We start from the raw sequence: 20937 nt of genomic DNA, 5'->3' as shown, positions 1-20937 counted from the left end.
TCTCTTTAAATTTACATGTCCACACTAAGCTATTACAAATCTCTTTCCTCCTCCTGTACTCTGCTGATCTTTCCCTGTACACTATACACTGAACCTGCAAAACTGGGGTTAAGGGATTGGGATGAGCTCTGTAGCCCAGTGAGTAGAACAGTAAAATATATCATTAAAACATGATCTTATGGAATGCATCATAACACAGACAATCCACATCAAGGGAAACCTGTCACCACATAGTCCCGGTAACTCTGTGCCAGGGCGTAGAATCGAGCACCTGGTCTTCCTGTCATATATGTATATGTGTATATAATACCTCTGTACTTACCATTGCCAGAGCGTAGTCAAAGGCTCCTGGTCTTCTGCCAGGGCGTAGTCAAAGGCTCCTGGTCTTTACTATACCTGCCAGGGCGTAGTCAAAGGCTCCTGGTCTTTCTCAGAGACTATTGGATCATTCAGTATTTACCCACATCAACAAATAACTATACAATGCACCATATTCGTGAATTCTAATGCAAACAACCTATTGCTCCATCATGATGCATGAAATATGCTAAAAATATTTCATTTCTCAATTAAAACTATTAAGTTTAGTTCCACTCACCTCTGGCTATCTGGACTGACTGATTGTGCAGGCTCTGAAAACTCTGGAGTAGTACTCACTGCTGCTCTCTCTGGTTCCTCTGGTCTGTGTATGCACAGAAAGACTCAAATGAGGGACTAAACTAGAGTAGAAATAACTCTATTAAACTCCCCAAGAATCCCCTTAACCTCACTCTCAAACTCATGCAGAGTATGCAAAAGAAAAGCTGGACAGAACACTTTCGGCGGCAGGTTCAGCGGCCGAAAGTCCTTTCCAGAGCCGAAACTCATGCACCTTCGGCGGCCGAATCTCAACTTTCGGCAGCCGAACCCTTTCAGGGGCTAGTTTCGGGGGCTGAAAGGCCCTCCAGAGACGAAAGTCTCTACCCTTCGGCGGCACCTTCGGCGGCCGAACTCCCCTCCAGAGCCGAAAGTCCAAAAGCTCGGGGGCAAGCTTGGGCAGCCGAAGTCACCTCCTCTCACCTCCTCAGGGGTTCGGCGGCCGAATGTACCTTCGGCTGCCGAACCTGAGTTCATCAGCAGGGCAGAAACTTGCCCTGCCTCTCACCAAATGCACAAAACTCCTCGCCAACTCAACACCTCACTTCCGCAACTTGCATACACCTAAGTATATGCTCAAAGGGGTCAGAAACTACCTATAACCCCCAACAACACAGAACACATACCACATAAACAAGCTTGTCACACAAAAATCATCAAAACCTCTCTTTTTAACCTAGTCATGCAACTCTCTCCATAAACCCCATAAAATCTTCAGAAAACATAAAAACAAGCTCAGGATCTTCACTTACCTTTAAAAGCAAGTAGATGAATGATCCTAACGTGGAGTTTTGAAGCAATTCTTCTGCAAACTCTCCAAAGTTCACAACTTTGTGTTTTTTAACTCAAACCTTCAAAATAACATAAAACTCAATCAAATCTTTGCATGATTAAATGAAAACATGAAGAAAATTGTACTAAGGACAGGGTCTCACCTCAGAAGGCAAAAGAAACGGTGATCTTACCGCTTCAACCAACTGAGGGACGTTTTATAGGTGGCTGGCCAGACCACCTTCGGCGGCCACACGTGAAACCGAAAGCCATGCATGTTCGGCGGCCGAATGCCACCTTCGACGGCCGAACCTGGCTTTTCTGTCTTGGTTCTTTTCTTTCAAACACTTAGTTTATTTAGCGTTAAAACATGAAAACATACTTGAGAACTTTAGAAAACCATAAATCTTACCCTCTAAAGCTTCCGACATCCTGGATTCCACCGGACGACAGGAATTCCGATGCCGGACTCTAGCCGGGTATTACATTCTCCCTCCTTAAGAACATTCATCCTTGGATGTTCCGAAAACACACAATAAACACATAAAAAGGAGGAAACTCGCCTCAAAACAAATATGGATACTGCTGGAGCATAGACTCCCGCGTCTCCCACGTGCACTCTTCGAGATTATGGTAGTTCCATAGGACTTGCACCATTGGAATCTCCTTGTTCCTTAGCTGTCTGATCTGTGTGTCCAGAATCCGCACTGGCTGCTCTATGTAAGTGAGATCTCTCAGAATCTCCACATCAGGCACACTAAGAACCTGACTCGGATCTGACACGAATTGCCGTAGCATAGAAACATGAAATACCGGGTGAATCCTTTCCATAGAAGGAGGTAAATCCAGTTTATACGACACATTTCCGATCCTCTGCAAAATCTCAAAGGGTCCAATGTATCGTGGAGCTAATTTACCCTTCTTCCCAAAACGAACCACTCCTTTCATCGGAGACACTTTCAGCAATACCCAATTACCCTCCTGGAATTCTAACAGTTTTCTGCGAACGTCTGCATAATTTTTCTGTCTACTCTGCGCTGTTCTGAGTCTCTCTCGGATCACAGGCACGGTTCTACTGGTAATTTCTATCAACTCTGGCCCCACAAGAGCCTTCTCTCCTACCTCTTCCCAGCATACAGGTGATCTGCACTTCCGCCCATACAATGCTTCATAAGGAGCCATCCCGATGCTAGCATGATGACTGTTATTGTAGGCAAACTCCACTAGAGGTAGATGCTGCCTCCAAGAACCGCCAAAGTCTAACACACACATGCGGAGCATATCCTCTATGGTCTGGATGGTCCTCTCTGACTGCCCATCAGTCTGTGGGTGGAAAGCAGTGCTAAAATCCAACCTCGTGCCCATCGCACTCTGCAGACTTTGCTAAAATCTGGAGGTGAACTGAGGTCCTCTGTCTGAGACTATAGATACTGGGACTCCATGTAATCTCACTATCTCATCCAGATATACCTATGCCAACTTATCCACAGAATAGTTACTCCGTACTGGAAGAAAATGAGCAGATTTCGTGAGTCTGTCCACAATCACCCATATAGAGTTTATTCTGTTGGACGCTGCCGGTAAGCCCACTACAAAATCCATGGCTATGTTCTCCCATTTCCACTCTGGATCGGAAGTGGGTTAAGCATTCCAGCCGGCTTCTGATGTTCTAATTTCACCCTCTGACAAACTTCATAGGTTGTCACAAACTGTGTCACTTCTTTCTTCATGGCTGGCCACCAATAGAGTCTCTTCAGATCTTGATACATCTTGGTGGCTCCTGGGTGAATACTATACCTCGCATTATGAGCTTCCCTCATAATGTCTTCCTTCAGACTGCTAACATCTGGTACACAAAGTCGACTCCCATAATGAAGGATCCCTTTGCTGTCAAATTTGAACCCTGCATTGCTGCCTGACTGAACAGTCCTGGCAATTTTCATCAGCTCTGGGTCTTCATGCTGTTTCTGAGCGAACTGCTCCAGAAACACAGGTGTCACTCTCATCTGTGCTATCAACGCACCTGTACCAGACAATTCTAGCTGTAACCCTTCCTCTATGAGCTTATAAAGCTCCCTCACCACTGGTCTCCGCTCTGCTGCTATATGGGATAAACTGCCTAGTGACTTCCGGCTTAGGGCGTCTGCCACAACATTCGCCTTACCCGGATGATACTGGATCTTACAATCATAATCACTGAGCAATTCTACCCATCTTCTCTGCCTCAAATTCAGCTCTCTCTGACTCAAGATGTACTGTAAACTCTTGTGATCAGTGAAGATCTCGCATTTAACCCCGTAGAGGTCATGCCGCCACATCTTGAGTGCAAAAATAACTGCTGCCATCTCAAGATCATGGGTGGGGTAATTCAACTCGTGCTTCTTCAACTGTCTAGAAGCATAAGCGATCACCCTATCACTCTGCATCAAAACACAACCCAATCCCACTCGAGATGCATCACAGAACACGGTGAACTCTTCGTTACTCACAGGCAGAGCTAGCACTGGTGCTGATGTCAATCTCTTTTTGAGCTCCTCAAAACTCTCTTTACACTAGTCTGACCAGATAAACTTCTGGTTCTTCTGAGTCAGTTTGGTCATAGGAGCCGCTATCTTTGAGAAGTCCTGAACGAACCTCCTGTAGTACCCTGCCAGTCCCAGAAAGCTTTTAATCTCAGTCACTGTAGTGGGTCTGGCCAGTTCGCTACAGCTTCTATCTTCTTGGGATCTACCTCAATCCCTTCTGCTGATACCACGTGTCCCAAGAAGGAAATGCTCCATAACCAAAATTCACACTTCGAGAACTTGGCATACAAACCATGCTCTCTCAGTGTCTGCAGAACTATCCTCAGATGCTGGGCATGCTCCTCTGCATCTCTGGAATACACTAAAATATCATCGATGAAAACAATGACAAAGTGATCCAGAAACTTACTGAAAACTCTATTCATGAGATCCATGAATGCTGCAGGGGCGTTAGTCAACCCGAACGGCATCACTAAGAACTCATAATGCCCATATCTAGTTCTGAACGTTGTCTTCGGCACATCTGCCTCTCTGACTCTCAACTGATGATACCCGGATCTCAGATCTATTTAAGAGAAATAACCCGCTCCAGCTAGCTGGTCGAACAGATCATCAATCCGAGGTAAAGGATACCTATTCTTGGTAGTGACCTTGTTCAACTGTCTATAGTCGATACAAAGTCTGAGGGATCCATCCTTCTTTCTGACAAAAAGCACTGGAGCACCCCAAGGTGAGGTACTAGGGCGGATGAAACCCTTATCTACCAACTCCTGTAACTGTTCTTTCAACTCTTTTAACTCTGCTGGTGCCATCCTGTAGGGAGGAATAGAGATAGGTCTGGTACTAGGCAGCAATTCAATTTCAAACCCTATCTCCCTATCAGGTGGTAGTCCTGGTAAGTCATCTGGGAACACATCTGGAAACTCCCGGACTACGGGTATCAACGCTGGTTCCCTAACCTGACTAGCTAGCTCTCTCACATGAGCTAGAAACCCCTGACAACCCCTCCTAAGCAAACGACGAGCCTGAAGGGCTGAAATCATACCTCTGGGTGTACCTCTCCTGTCTCCTCTAAAGACACACTCTGACCCATCCTGGTCTCTGAGACTCACTATCTTCTCTCTACAGTCCAAGGTAGCACTATATGCAGATAGCCAATCCATCCCTAGAATGACATCAAAATCCGTCAAATCTAGAACCACAAGGTCAGCTGGAAGGCATCTACCCTCTATAAACACTGGACTGAAACGACAGACTGACGCTGCCACTAATGGGTCACACTTAGGTCCACTGACCCAGAGTGGATATTCTAACTCAGAACTGATCAAACCCAATCTCTCTATGGCTCTCGAAGCAATAAAGGAATGAGAAGCACCGGGGTCCATCAAAGCATACACATCTGAACACCCAATGATGAGATTACCTGACACCACTGTGTTCGACGTGTTCGCCTCCTCCTGTGTCACAGTGAAAATCTGTGCTGGGGCTACCGAATTTCTACCTCGGGAACCTGCTGCTAAAGTAGAAGCTGCCCCTCTCCCTCTACCTCTGCCACTACTCTGAGGCATGACTGGTGCTACTGGCTGAACTACTGGCTGTACCACACTGCCTGAACTCATCTGCTGGGATGGTGCAAAAGTCACCTGAGGACAATCCCAAGCAATATGCCCTTCCTGTCCACATCTAAAACAAGCTGTGGATCCCAACCGACAAGCTCCTCCATGTGGTCTTCCGCATCTTCTGCATACTGCATAAGCTGTGCCAGAGCTTGAGCCACTACCTATTCCCAGACTCGACTTGGCTTTATTCCAGAACTTGTTCCTTAATCCTTTTGCTCTATCCCATCTCTTGCTGCCTGAAGTTCCTGAACTGGGGGCCTTAGAACCTGAAGCCTGTGCCTTTGGCTGTCTTTGAATATTGGCACTAGCTTCCATTTTCCTGGCTGCGTCCACGATAGAGTGGAAACTCTCCTTTTCTGCTGGAAGAATCAAGGAAGAATACCTGGGATGCAGTCTCATAGTATATCTCCTTGCCTTCTTCTGATCAGTATCATAGGCTTGACCCACATACTGAAGCAAATCCAGGAACTTATCTGTAAATTCATCAACACTCATCTCGTCTGTCTGTCTCAACTGCTCAAATTCGATTACTTTCATCTCCCTGGAGCTATCAGGAAAAGCCCACCCTACAAACTCATTGGCGAACTCTCCCCACGACATACTGTCTATCCTAGGCTCCACATAGTTCTTGAACCATTCTCTGGCTTTCTTACACTTCAGTGTAAACCCCGCCATCTCTATGGCTCTACTATCATCTGCTCCCAACTCACTGGTTATCATCCTGACTGATCTGAGGTATTCGAATGGATCATCTCCCGTGTTGTATTTCGGGGCATCCAATTTCAGGTACTCTGTCATTTGCACTTTACCTCCAGATGAGCTAGGTTGATGTCTGTCAACAACAGGCGCTACTGGTTCTGGTTATGGTGGTGGAGGTACTGGTTCATTTAACTCTGGGTGTGCTGCACTTGGATGCGTAGGGGAAGGTGGATACATAGGATATGATGGGTAATAATGAGGATAAGGCATATATGGCATGTAAGTAGGATATGGGACATAACTAGAGTACTCCGACATACCTCCCATCGGATACCCTGGGTCCTGAGAAAAGACTGGAAAGTCAAAACCTGAGGCCTGAGCACCTCCCTGCGACTCTCCCATACCTTCCTCAAACCTGCCTACACCCATGCTGTCATCTCTAGACTGGTCAATCTCCATAGCCTCCCTCACTTCTTCTGATCTTCCTCCTCTCACTGTACTTCTTCTGCTCTCGTCTACAGACCTTCTAGGGTCTATTGACGTACCTTCCCTGCTAGATCTGAGACCTTGCCCTTGGCAATGCAGGAGGACGAGCAGCTGGTCTCTCACTCTCTGGTGGGACTCCAGTCAATCGAGCTGATCGACGAGTTCCTCGCATCTTAACTCTGAAAACAACACATAACATAGCACATCAGCATATCATTAACGCATACCCATAGTCATAATGCACATACATAACTCATGGCATTCACAGCATTAAACAGATAGGACTCAACACCCTATCCTAGTGGACATAATTTCCTATTGTGCTTGACCACGTCTACCCGACATTCTTTCTATAGGTCCGATCATGTGAACCTAGGGCTCTGATACCAATCTGTAACGACCCCAAAATGGACCGTCACCGGCGCTAGGATGCAGGTCGGCTTAAGGCCGCCAGAATCCGTAGCAAGCCTGCTATACTCTCTGTGTACCTGTAAATCTCAAACATGATCATACATTTTCTGTGAAAAACTCTTTTCTCTGTACCAAGGCTTAACCTGTGCATGCACTGTCTCTGCACTCTGTACTCTGTACCTCTGACTAGAGCTTGCTCTAGATGGGTTAATTCATACCTGTTAAGCCTGGTTTTTCAGATACTCTGTAAAACAGCTCTATAAACAAACCATGTAAACAAAAGATTTACAACACAATAACAGCTAAGTCAAGCACAACTCTACTTTATCCACAAGGGTTACATCTCTTTCAATTTACATGTCCACACTAAGCTATTACAAATCTCTTTCCTCCTCCTGTACTTTGCTGATCTTTCCCTGTACACTATACACTGAACCTGCAAAACTGGGGTTAAGGGAGTGGGATGAGCTCTGTAGCCCAGTGAGTAGAACAGTAAAATATATCATTAAAACATGATCTTATGGAATGCATCATAACACAGACAATCCACATCAAGGTAAACCTGTCACCACATAGTCCCGGTAACTCTGTGCCAGGGCGTAGAATCGAGCACCTGGTCTTCCTGTCATATATGTATATGTGTATATAATACCTCTGTACTTACCGTTGCCAGGGCGTAGTCAAAGGCTCCTGGTCTTTCTCAGAGACTATTGGATCATTCAGCATTTACCCACATCAACAAATAACTATACAATGCACCATATTCGTGAATTCTAATGCAAACAACGTATTGCTCCATCATGATGCATGAAATATGCTAAAAACATTTCATTTCTCAATTAAAACTATTAAGTTTAGTTCCACTCACCTCTGGCTATCTGGACTGACTGATTGTGCAGGCTCTGAAAACTCTGGAGCAGTACTCACTGCTGCTCTCTCTGGTTCCTCTGGTCTGTGTATGCACAAAAAGACTCAAATGAGGGACTAAACTAACGTAGAAATAACTCTATTAAACTCCCTAAGAATCCCCTTAACCTCACTCTCAAACTCATGCAGAGCATGCAAAAGAAAAGCTGGACAGAACACTTTCGGCGGCAGGTTTGGCGGCCGAAAGTCCTTTCAAGAGCCGAAACTCATGCACCTTCGGCGGCCGAATCTCAACTTTCGGCAGCCAAACCCTTTCGGGGGCTAGTTTCGGGGGCTGAAAGGCCCTCCAGAGACGAAAGTCTCTACCCTTCGGCGGCACCTTCGGCGGCCGAACTCCCCTCCAGAGCCGAAAGTCCAAAAGCTCGGGGGCAAGCTTGGGCAGCCGAAGTCACCTCCTCTCACCTCCTCAGGGGTTCGGCGGCCGAATGTACCTTCGGCTGCCAAACCTGAGTTCATTAGCAGGGCAGAAACTTGCCCTGCCTCTCGCCAAATGCACAAAACTCCTCGCCAACTCAACACCTCACTTCCGCAACTTGCATACACCTAAGTATATGCTCAAAGGGGTCAGAAACTACCTATAACCCCCAACAACACAGAACACATACCACATAAACAAGATTGTCACACAAAAATCATCAAAACCTCTCTTTTTAACCTAGTCATGCAACTCTCTCCATAAACCCCATAAAATCTTCAGAAAACATAAAAACAAGCTCAGGATCTTCACTTACCTTTGAAAGCAAGTAGATGAATGATCCTAACGTGGAGTTTTGAAGCAATTCTTCTGCAAACTCTCCAAAGTTCACAACTTTGTGTTTTTTAACTCAAACCTTCAAAATAACATAAAACTCAATCAAATCTTTGCATGATTAAATGAAAACATGAAGAAAACTGTACTAAGGACAGGGTCTCACCTCAGAAGGCAAAAGAAACGGTGATCTTACCGCTTCAACCGACTGAGGGCTGTTTTATAGGTGGCTGGCCAGACCACCTTCGGCGGCCACACGTGAAACCGAAAGCCATGCATGTTCGGCGGCCGAACCTGGCTTTTCTGCCTTGGTTCTTTTCTTTCAAACACTTAGTTTATTTAGCGTTAAAACATGAAAACATACTTGAGAACTTTAGAAAACCATAAATCTTACCCTCTAAAGCTTCCGACATCCTGGATTCCACCGGACGACAGGAATTCCGATGCTGGACTCTAGCCGGGTATTACAACACTAGATACCTCACTCAATTTACTTTCCATCATAATAAAAAGTTAAAATTTTTAGTGAATTTCTCAGGAAGTTCTTCTAAATACCTATTTATCTCAAATTGGAATTCCAATTTTTGTTTTTCCATGTGAGTGAAATAATCATCAATCTCTTCATCTTCTTCCATCATGATGCACATTCTAACCAGAACCACTTCCACTTGTACATGCTTATCACAATCTCTCATATATTCACCCAACATCTCTTTTAAAGCATTCACCACTCTTTTAACTAAAAGCTTAATCTCAATTTCAAAATAATAAGTAATGTAATTGGCTTTAATATAATTTAATTTGTATCTAGGGTCCAAAATAATAGCAAAAACAACATCATCTTCATCTTGTTTAATGAAACCCCAATATTTATTAAACTTTAGCCTCCCTTGTCTACTCATTTCAACCATTCTCTCATCATTGCTACTTTCATAACATTGCAGCTCTTTCAAAATTTGCATAATCTCATGAAAATAAACACTGAAATTTGCAAAGAATCTTAACATTAAGCCGATCAAAATCATTAGACAAAACATCTCCAAATTCAGCTTGAAATCGAGTGTATAATCTTCTAATCTATTAAAGGTCTTTTGATATGTCAAAATAAATTCCAACATCAAATATGTCGAATTTCACCTGATAGGATAATCTAATTGCAAAGACAATTTATATTCTAGTCCAACCAATTGACAACACTTCTTAAACATTTTAGAGTATTGTGGACTACTCCTGATATGTTTAGCCATATCCTAATCCTTTTAATAGAACTTTGCACAACAGCAAGTCCATCTCTCACAACTAACTGAATAATATAAACACAGCATCTCATATGAAATGCATCCCCACTCAAAATGCATTTTTCTTAATTTTAACCGTAAAACATAAGTCATTAGAAGATCAATTATCAACAGTGATGCAGATAACCTTTGACAATCCCCATTCTTTAATGGAAAAATCAATTGTATTCCTAATATTCACCCTTTTATGACTCTTAACAACAATGAAATTCAAGATGCTTGTATTCTCCGATCAGAATCAATAAAACGAGCAATCAAATGTAAATAAGACAAGTTTTAAACATTAGGCGATGTTTCTATTCTTAAGGAAACCCTTTGACACTGAGATGCAATAAATGCAGACAACTTCTTTATTTTAAAAATAAATAATTGATAAAAATCTCTAAATATTATATTGTATATCTAGATGGAACTTTAAATTATGGTACAATAGTTCTCAAGAAATCTAGAAACCCTTCCTTTTCAACAAACCTGAAAGGGAGTTCATCTTTGATTATTATTTTAACTAATTTTTGCTTACAAACATCTTAATCAAATTACCAATAACTCAATTTAATATCCCTACTCTCAATACTCTTCTGAAAATATAAGATTCTTTGTGAAATTTCTTTATTTAATTCTTTTTTATATAATTACTTCTTACAAGATTTCCTTAAATGTTACTTCTTACAAGATTTCCTTAAATGCTTCCACATACTCGAAGTGTCACTTTCACTCTTATAGTTCAAATCTTTTTTACACCACACGCGCAGTACTAATTTTACCACCCTCAAAATCAACCAATTTATGAAAGTGATCTCAAACCTCACTCCTAGATTTTAATTTAGAATGTGTAGAATATTGTGTTTTATCTTCATTAATGTCAGTAGTATCAGTTTGCTATACATTTTCAGCCACATCTAATAGAGCTTGAGATGGAAGCATTTAGGGGTGTAAACGAACCGAGCCGAGCCGAGCTTTGAAGAGTTCAAGCTTGGTTCGTTAAAATTTTTTCGAGCTCAAGCCGAATTCGAGCTTTACTCATATCGAACTCGAGCCGAGTATTAAGAAGCTCAAGCTTGGCTCGTTTAGCAAACGAGCTTAGATGAGTCGAGCTTTTATCGAGCTGAGTCGAGCTTTTATCGAGCTGAGTCTCAAATAGTTCACGAGTAATTTAATTTATTTACTTGTATAATGAGTTTTAGTTTAAAACTAATAAGTTTAAAACTAAAATAATTTTAGTTAAATAAGTATATCTACAAATTAGCATGTAAACTTATAAATATGAGTTTTTAAATCTTAATGATCCAAATATATGCAAGTTTAAGAGTGTAACTAAACTATATAGAGCTGAATTTTAAAAAATTTAGATTTGGCTCATTAAAGTATATGCAGGGTTTGAGTTTATTTCTCTTATGATAATAATTTCAGTTTGCTTAACGAGACTGTTCACGAGTCTATTCGCGAGCCTGCTCATGAACTCAGAAACGAGCCGAGCTCACGACCCTTAACGAGTCGAATACTATGGAGCTCAAGTTTGACTTGTTTACCAAACGAGCCTAAAAATTAAGCTCGAGCTTGGCTCGTTTAGAAATCGAGTCGAGCTCCGTCGAGCTTTTATCGAATTAAACCTCGAATAGCTCACGAACGGTTTGGTTCATTTACACCCCTAGAAGCATTAGAGGTATAAAAAATACATATTGAAAATCTTTGATCTGAAATTTATTAAAACTTACAATTGGACTAGCACTCGCTGAAGGATCTGGCATGGGTGCTTGACGTAAATTTGTACTTCTAGTTTCTCCAACTTGCACCCTCTTAAATATTTTCTTATGTTTCCTATTATTTTTCTAAAATTTTAAAAAGTAATAATAAATTAATTTTATTATATCAGTAATATAATACAAAAGAATACAAATCACAGCTGCAATATGAATTTAAAACAAATGAAAAACTTGAAAATTCACTAAAACAATTAAACTTGATACAATTAATTTAAGAAATTTTAGAAGCAATCGTTTTGATATTTTTAATTTGCTTTTGATCTATAGAGCTAAACTACGTAGTTTTAGTCTAAATATAATATTATTTTAAAAGAATACATTATAAAATTATTAATCATATAAATTATTAATATATGATTATCCAATTATTAATATATTACTATTTTATTATTAATATGTTAGAATTTAATATTAATTTAAATTATATAAAACTATTTTTTATATTAAATTTATTAACATAAGTATAATAAATTGATTATATGCATCTATATAATCAAAATTAATATTATTAATTTACATTCTAAATGGAGATAGTGTATATATATAATTTATATTGTTAATACTTATTTCATAGACATGTAATGGGTAATAACAATATTTAGTTAATTACAAGTATATATATATATATAATTATTAATTAAAATTGATCTTATTAATTAAGTTATATAATTTGTATAAATTCTATTAATATGAAAATAGTGTATGTAATATATATAATTGAATTTATTAGTTTATATCTTATTCATGTAGATTTTATTATAGTCTATTCAAACAAAATAAAGTGTAATTAATAAATTAAATTAGTTAAATTATATAGTTTATATTAATATATTTTATATTATTAATAAATATTTCATTTACAAGTAATTAAAATATGTGGTTATTTTATATCATTAATTGTAATCTTATTACGCATACATATATAAAATAAAATTTTATTGTACCTGTATAATATATAAACACATTATTGAAACTATATAATAAAATTATTACATCATTAAAAATTATTAAAATTAATATATAAAAAAATCGATTCTATTTTTATACGATTTCAGTATAGTTCCGAACAAAAAACCAAAACCAAAACTAAATATCTAAATAAACTTGATTTGATTTTTTTTTCAATTCGATATAGTTTTTTAATACGATTTAAAACTCTAAGAAACTAAACACATTCCTAAAGGTGTCTCGTACAGTTATATAGAAAATAAAAAAAATATTTATTTTTAGCGAGTTTATTAAACTCGGTAAGATTTTAAATTTCTTTTCTATTTAAGTAGATGGAACGACTGCAAGAATTTTATAAGAGCCGTAGGCTAATGCCTCTTACAAGACTTAAGGTCCAAAAAAACATTATTGTTTTAATTTAAAAAATATATTTATGTCTCGTCACAAAAAAACGATATTAAATACTATGTGTCATAAAAAACGATATTAAATACTATGTGTCATAAAAAAGAGATATTAATTAATGTTTTGTGATATGATATTAAATATTATCATATTTTTGTAACGCGATAGTAATATAATCTTATCATCTAATATGGCTATATTGAGTGATTTCTATGTAAACCACCTCCCCACAACACCCTCCCACATAAACACAAATTTCTCTTAAACACAAATTTCTCACTAAGGTAAAGAAGTTTTCTACAAGTTAGTTAATAATTGCTGTTGATATAAATTATATAATTACTTTAAATAATTATTATTATTATATAAAATTAGTATATAATATATATTTATTTTTTATACGATATAATAATAGTCTAAAGCAAGACGTGAACTGTCATTATAAAACAGGGTAACATGACAATAATTTGATAAATTAATACACGATTTCACCGGTAGAAAGAAAGACTCAGACATTTAGCAGGACGAGATTTTACAGAAAGTTACCATTAGCAAATATAATCCAGTAGGTTTTTGTTATACCTATAATCGCGAAATTTCTTATCCACTAGACAGTGTTAGCCGAATTTTAAGAAAATTTGATAATCAACTTCACTCTCTTATAAAAACTGATGAACACAAAAATTAATATATGTATTCTTATATAACTATTCTTGAGTTCTAAAAATATTTGTAGATTTGTAATGTGTTGATTTAGATACTGTATTGAAATTTGTTAAATAGTATCATCGAAAATGTTTGTAGTTTTTAAAAATTAATGATGAATAATTTGTTATACTCTTGGGTTTTAATCTCAATTTGATTATTTTAATTCAATTATAAGATTTGTTGTTGATTATTTGTGAGTTTTTTATTTGAGTATTGTATTAAAATTTATTGAAATAACATTGGTAATTATGAATTGAGTACCAACGTGAATTGTTATTGTAATTGTTATAATGGATTGGATTGCTGTGATTTCAATAAAATTCAAGTGAATAAATTAAATTGAATTCTTATAAAAAATTTTATTGCAAATTTAATTATCAAGATTGTATCAAAATAGTTGGAGGACCATGTATTATACAAAAGCATTTTTTAGGGACTAATTAATTTAATTTCCAAAATAAGGAGATCAAATCATAATTAGTGATAAAAGTGAGGGACAAAATAGTAAAACTTTTCGTAATTATATTGAAGGTTTACTCCGATCGCAGACGCACAGATCGAAAGGGCGGATTCGGCCTTCCAAAAGCTTTCCCTGGTGATGGAAACAGGAAAGATAACTGTGGAGAAAGTCAATGGAAAATCAACAGTGACGAGATGCTTCTCTAAGTATCCTCTCAAATTCATCATTCCCATGAAGGTTTTTGGCTTTCTCCCTGCTACTATCCTTTGAAATATCTTATATATCAAAAATCTGAGCTGACCCCATTAATATACTTATTGAATTTGCTGTTGCAATTTGTATTTTTCAGGTGGTTCCTTCAAAAACTGATGCTGTTTGGATTTATACCCTCACCTATGGTGGGGGCATTGTCTCTGTATGTTTCCTTCTCTCTGTCCCATCTCCTTTCTTTTAGCTGTGTGTGCATCCTCCAGTTTTGATTTGTTTATTAACTCTACTGTTTTTAGGGAGATTCTATATCATGTGAATTTAACATTGGAGATGGATGCACCACTGTCCTCACAACCCAAGCATCTACCAAGGTTGTTTCATAATGCTAAATAAGTGGTTGCCTTAATCTCTTCACTTGTATTATTGATTTATACTTAATTTAATGGATTACTTCCTTTAAATCTGATTTTTAGGTGTACAAGTCTTTGGGGTCCAAATGTTCTGAACAATTTCTTGAGGTAACAATCTTTCCTGAAATGAATTGGCATTAAAATCAACACATCATCATCAACCAATTAGTTTATCATTCAAAGCTTATTGTAATAATACCACCATATTAATGCGGTAGGCAAGAATTGGCAGTGACTCCCTTTTGGCTGTCATTCCAGATCCAGTGACATGTTTTTCTACTGCAAGATACTCTCAAAAGCAAGTCTTTAGAGTGCTCTCAGACTCAAGTCTAGTAATCGTTGATTGGATTACCAGTGGACGTCATGAAAGTGGAGAAAAATGGGATTTTGAATTTTATAAGAGCACCAACAACATTTTCTTGGATCATGATCAGCCCTTGTTCCTTGATACTGTAATATTATCTAATCTACATTAGAATTTTAACTTTGTTTTTCTATATTTAATTATTTTTATTGACAGAATGCTATGTTAGAAGCGTACACAATAAATTTATAGACTTTTCCCCTTACTTTATCTGTTGCATCAACTGCTAATCTTTTGTGATAATGTATCGCCTTTTTATTTTTTCCATTGAGAAAGTGGTTAATTAGGCCTTGCGTTGCAAACTAAAGCCCTATCCTGATAGCTGCTTCTATCTTTCACAGGATTTTAATATTTTAACAACTGGGCTGTTCTCTTTTGATAAACATATTGCAACATGAATCAACTTTTTACATATTGATTTGACACATTGGATCCTCATTGATTACACTGGCAGCCGTGCTAGTTTGTTATGTCATTAGTTAGGACTTGGGTTGATAAAAATTTCAGTTTTCCAAATAAGAATCAGACAGATTAGATCTCTCATCTTTTATAGTTGTGATCTTGCACACATTTATGATATGCTACCTTCTGGTCTTTGTTTCTCATGTTTGGTTTTATTTCTATGAAACCCTTTGAAGTTCTGCATATTAGTTGTCCCCTTGAAGTATCTAAAGTACTTCTGAATTATAATTAATGTGTTACTTTTCAAATTTTAAGTTCCTCCTCACCAAATCTTTCCAAATAATGATCTTTTAATGTTCAGCTAACTGTGACTATTTAAAATCTTATAACTCAACTCTTCCTACTGACACCATTACCAAGTTAATTTCAACTCTTTCTGTTTTGCATTCCTTTAGGCAAAGCTTTTTTTTTTTTATAACTTATTATGACATTTTTTTGGTCTCCTAAAGACTGCATATAGATACGCAATTTTCTCTCACAGTTTTCTGAGGTATTATACTAGTCTTAAAACCCTGAAATATTGTTGTTTTTTTTATTGTAATGTTGTAGGTCACAACGATTAATTATTTTGATTCCCTTTTTTTTCCTCTTTCATTAGTCATTTTCAAACTGGATAATGCTAATCTTGTCGTGTTTCCTCATTTCAATTGGTTTAATGTCTTATTTCAGGTATTCCTAGAGCAAGGAAAAATTGCTACTATCACAGAACGCATGCATGGCTACCAAGTTGTTGCTATGGTTATAATCTTGGGGTAGACAAGTTCATTGTGTAGTAAAACTTGTCTGCATTTTGTGTATTTCATTGCTTCAGTCAAACTGAAAGTTGATAAATGCAATTTTAAGATTTAATGATTTTTTGTCCAACAGGCCAAAGCTGAAGCACATTCAAACTCAAGTTCAAGAAAACGTGAAAAGGATTATGTCTGAGCAATTGCACATGCCTTTTACTGGCTTAGGTGGCCATACAAAATCAAATTCTAGTATTTGCTTTACCAAGCCACCATTTATTGCATCTTGCAGCTTATTTGGTCCTAAGGTATGTATTTAATCTCAATGCCACAGGAACATCAACAAGTGTTCTCAAGTCTCATGTTTCGTATGACATTAAAAATGAGCAATGCAAATTGATATTATGAACTAGCTTGCATCTTGACCATTTTTTATTTTTCTTGGTCTGTCAATATGAATAGCAATATTTCTGTGGGCATATTCACGTATTTTTATTTTTAGAGTTAAGGGGGGTAGGGGAATTATGAGAGTTTAATCCAGAACCTCCCTGATTCAATTTTGGTGTAGTTTACCACCAGTCTAAGCCTATAACTGCACATATTCATGTCATTAGTTCCAATTTTAACGCAAAAGATCTAGTTTTCCTTAAAGAGACTTCCTACTCTATTAGACCCATACAATCAGCTGGCAGTAAGAGAAATGGCATGGTTTTATTTTGTTAATCTGGTCTTATAGTTAACTTACCCATTGAGGCCTTGATATTGTGCAAGTCTGTTTCAGTGCACATTTTCATAGATATTTAGTTTGTTTTTCTGAAGTCTTTTTTGTTTTTCATTACTTGAGCTCTGATCTGGCAGACATAAGGTGTTAAAAATTCGCAAACCATCCAAACATGATGCATGAATTATACACAAATAAGGCCAAGAACTTTATCTTACACTGCTTCAATTGGAGGGGAAAGCACTTGCTAACATTTTAATGTAAATTTGCTGTCCCTTTAGACTTGAAGCCCTTTAGCATACACTCCAAAAGATTTGATTCACAGCCTGCTTCATAATGTCATATTAATGTAAATTTTTGTCTGGATAGTAAGAAAAATATCTTAAAAAAGCCATTTTTCTTTTGGCTTTACCAATAATTTAGGTCAGTTTGAAGAAAGCATTTTCTAATTCTTTTGAAAAGGAGATTTTTAAAATGTTTCATCTATTGCTCTTAATTGTATTTGAATGACAAGCTATTCGCTGGTTCTTTGTGGACACAGGGTGTAGGCGTTGTTGTTAGAATAGGTGCCCTGACTACCGAATCAGTATACAAGTTCTTGCAGCAACAGCTGGCTGGCTTGGAGCCCCTTATTGGGGTTTTACCATACCGATGATCAAGCCTGTTGGTTATTTTCCGTAACAGTTGAATTGTGGAGCTTTGAATGATACCCCAGCTATCTTCTTTACCTTGTATGGAAGAGTTGATGAATTTCTATTCATTTTACTGATTTATCCTTGCATTGTTACCTGGTGTTTCTTATGGTCACTTTGTTCAAAATAAAGTAGTAAATCACTTTATTACTGAAGCAAATCAAACTTTTTAAATTTTAATTAATTAGAAAATATATTTTATTCATGAAAAAGTTATAAAAATTCAAAATAATATATAAACAATATTTTTTATATTTTTTAAAAAATTTAAAATATGTAATTTTTATAATTTTATTTTATAAATTTATAAAACATGATTATCTTACAAAAATATAATTATTGCTTTACGGAAATTTATATTAAAAAATATAATTTTTATAAAGTTTTATTTATTTCCATAATAAAATAAGTTTATTTTACATCAAGTAATAATAGAAACTTGGCAAAAAGCATCTTTTACCTCTTACCTTTTTCATAAATTGCCATTATATCCCTCCACTTTTAATTTGTTTCTTTTTACTCCCTCAATTTTATAAAAGTGATATTTAATAGTCCCATCAAAGGATATAAATTAATGTGTGTTCTATAGAAACAATCTCTTTCCTTGTCCTTCTTTTAGTCTCCACCCTTACTACATTCACTATTTTGCTATAGAAAAAGTCGCAATCTTCACTGTACAAAGAAGGGTTGTAGCCGTTTTCTCATTAATGATTCGATTATTGGCTCTATTAAGGTAGAGAAAGAGAAACTCGAGTTAGCACAATGTGGGCAAAGGAAAGAGAAAGAGGGAAGAGGGTGGGAGTGGACACATTTGGAGTGAGTGAAAGAAGAGCACTTGGAGCAAGAGAGGCACTTGCTGGGGAGGGGAAGAGTAGTAAAATGTGAAGAAGAAAGAGGAAGATTGAAGGCGGAGAACACAGTAGGTGTAGAGGCAATGATAGATGTCTTAGAGGCCAACGTGATGGAGAAACTAGGTTTTTTTGAAATTACAGTTGTTGTATTCTCTAGTGGAAGGCATTTAGGGATTCAATTTTAACTGTTATATATATTTCTAATCCATGCTATTATTTAAATAAGTTGACACTTGTTACAAGTAGTGTGCATGCACGCGACTTGCTAATTAGGAATTTAGAGACTAATAAATATTACTTTTATAAAGTTAAGGGGTAATAAAAAACAAATTAAAATCGGAGGGATAAAATGGCAACTTATGAAAATGTGTGGGGGCAAAAACTTTTTTGCCATATAAACTTCTTATCTGAATGATTTTTATTCAGATATTTTAAAAAATAAGATAAGATAAAATTAATTATTTTTTACTTAATTGTGTTTAAAGCAATAAAATAGCGGAGTGAGCTTCAAATTATGATAGTTATATGCCATTAGACTAGGGTGGATAAGAATACGTAACTATTTGATGTAGCACTAAGATCAATTGTGATAAAAAATCCTGCTTTTAGAGGTTGATCTATTATACTTTTAACTAACTTATGTGATTAAAAATATAAATAATCAAAAGAGAATTTTTAATAAGTTAACGAACGATAAAATCTATATTAAAAAATTTATTAAAAAAGATTTTTTATAAGTAACTAAACATGAAGGTATAAAAGATAATCATCTTTGTAAAGAATAAATATGTTCATCTATTAAAATTTGTATAATTGGAAAAAATATCAAATTTTAACTTCCTCAATTATACACAAAATAAATGTTATTTACAACTAAAATGCCCCTGATTTTAGTTGGAATGAAAAATAAAATAAATTTTAATTGAAATAAAAAATAAAATAAATTCTAATTGAAGTAGAAAAATAAATTCTAATTAAAATAGAAACTATAAAGTAATCCTATTTGAACAATGAAAATTTAATTTAATTTTATTAATAAAATATAATAATAATAAATTATAATTTAATTATGATAAAAAAAATTTCACTTACTTCTATAATTATTATTTTTGCAAGAATAAAAAAATATATCTTCACAAGAATAAAAAAAATATTAAAAGTATTCTACTTGATTTAGAACTATGAACTTCGCCCATACTTTTAGTAAGATAAAATCTTTATTTATATAAGAAAATTTTATTAGTCAATAATAATAATTAGACTTCTAATTTATATGAAATAATGAAATATATTAAAACATATTAAAATATATCATATATGAGTTTCTAAGTAAACTAATCATAATTAAAACTGATTGAAATATAAGTCAATTTCTTCTCTTTTTCGTCTTTTAAATGGGACATTTAATATGAATAACTCGAATTCTTTCTAATTTTCATGATTCGAAATTTCTAATATTGAATTATCAAAGAGCGTAAAGATTTCAATGCACAACTTACTACCGAAGAGTATTGTGATTCTCATGCTCGTATCATCATCGTTAGTCTTCGGCAATAAATAGGATCGTAGTCATGCATGTGAGAATATTCAGAAAATTGGTAATGAGAGATTAATGTTGTTCTTGGAGCCATTGTGCTTTCTTTAGTTCCTTTTATTTTGTAGCACAACGAACTAGCTCTGAGTTTAAACTTTAATAATAAAACACCTTGAAAAAAAAGTGACTTAGTCCTTTTTAATGAGTCCACGGAAAGAGCAAATTATTACGGTGCAAATACATATTGGATCGAATCAATAAATTTTGAACATAGAATGATTTAAAAAAATAAATAAATAGAAAAAAAAAAACAAAAAAAAGAAAGAAAGAAAGAAGAGGGGAAGAGATTCTCGTTGAACGGTAGTATCGTCTTTGGTTGAATGGGATGGCATTACATTCTCGGTTCACGTTATTCTCTCTGCACGTGTGATGGTTGGCTTGGTTCACGGATATAATGAATATCATAAAAAATTCAAATCCTACTACAATTCTGCAAATGCAAGTCATCAAAATCACATGGTTCTGATTCTCATGTAGCCGCTTCCTTTGTTTTTAAAAAAT

General features: G+C 36.2%; 1 protein-coding gene across 2 annotated transcripts; it reads left to right on the top strand.

The window, feature by feature from the left end:
- Window positions 1–14481: 14481 nt before the first annotated feature.
- Window positions 14482–18094, top strand: LOC110610622 (urease accessory protein D). 2 transcript variants are annotated; one of them, XM_021750627.2, is made up of 8 exons: window positions 14482–14641; window positions 14754–14819; window positions 14911–14985; window positions 15088–15132; window positions 15243–15476; window positions 16520–16602; window positions 16718–16886; window positions 17841–18094. In XM_021750627.2, exons 1-8 carry the CDS (start codon window positions 14543–14545, stop codon window positions 17952–17954), a joined length of 885 nt encoding a protein of 294 aa, XP_021606319.1. In that variant the 5' UTR covers window positions 14482–14542; the 3' UTR covers window positions 17955–18094. The 2 variants fall into 2 exon arrangements, with proteins under 2 accessions (XP_021606319.1, XP_043810488.1); XM_043954553.1 differs by lacking the exon at window positions 15243–15476.
- Window positions 18095–20937: the final 2843 nt, after the last annotated feature.

The sequence above is a fragment of the Manihot esculenta genome, chromosome 3 (genome assembly GCF_001659605.2).
Source record: "Manihot esculenta cultivar AM560-2 chromosome 3, M.esculenta_v8, whole genome shotgun sequence".
NCBI classification, from domain to species: Eukaryota; Viridiplantae; Streptophyta; class Magnoliopsida; order Malpighiales; family Euphorbiaceae; genus Manihot; species Manihot esculenta.
Note: the sequence above shows the minus strand (reverse complement) of the source record. Positions and strands in the feature narration are given on the sequence as shown.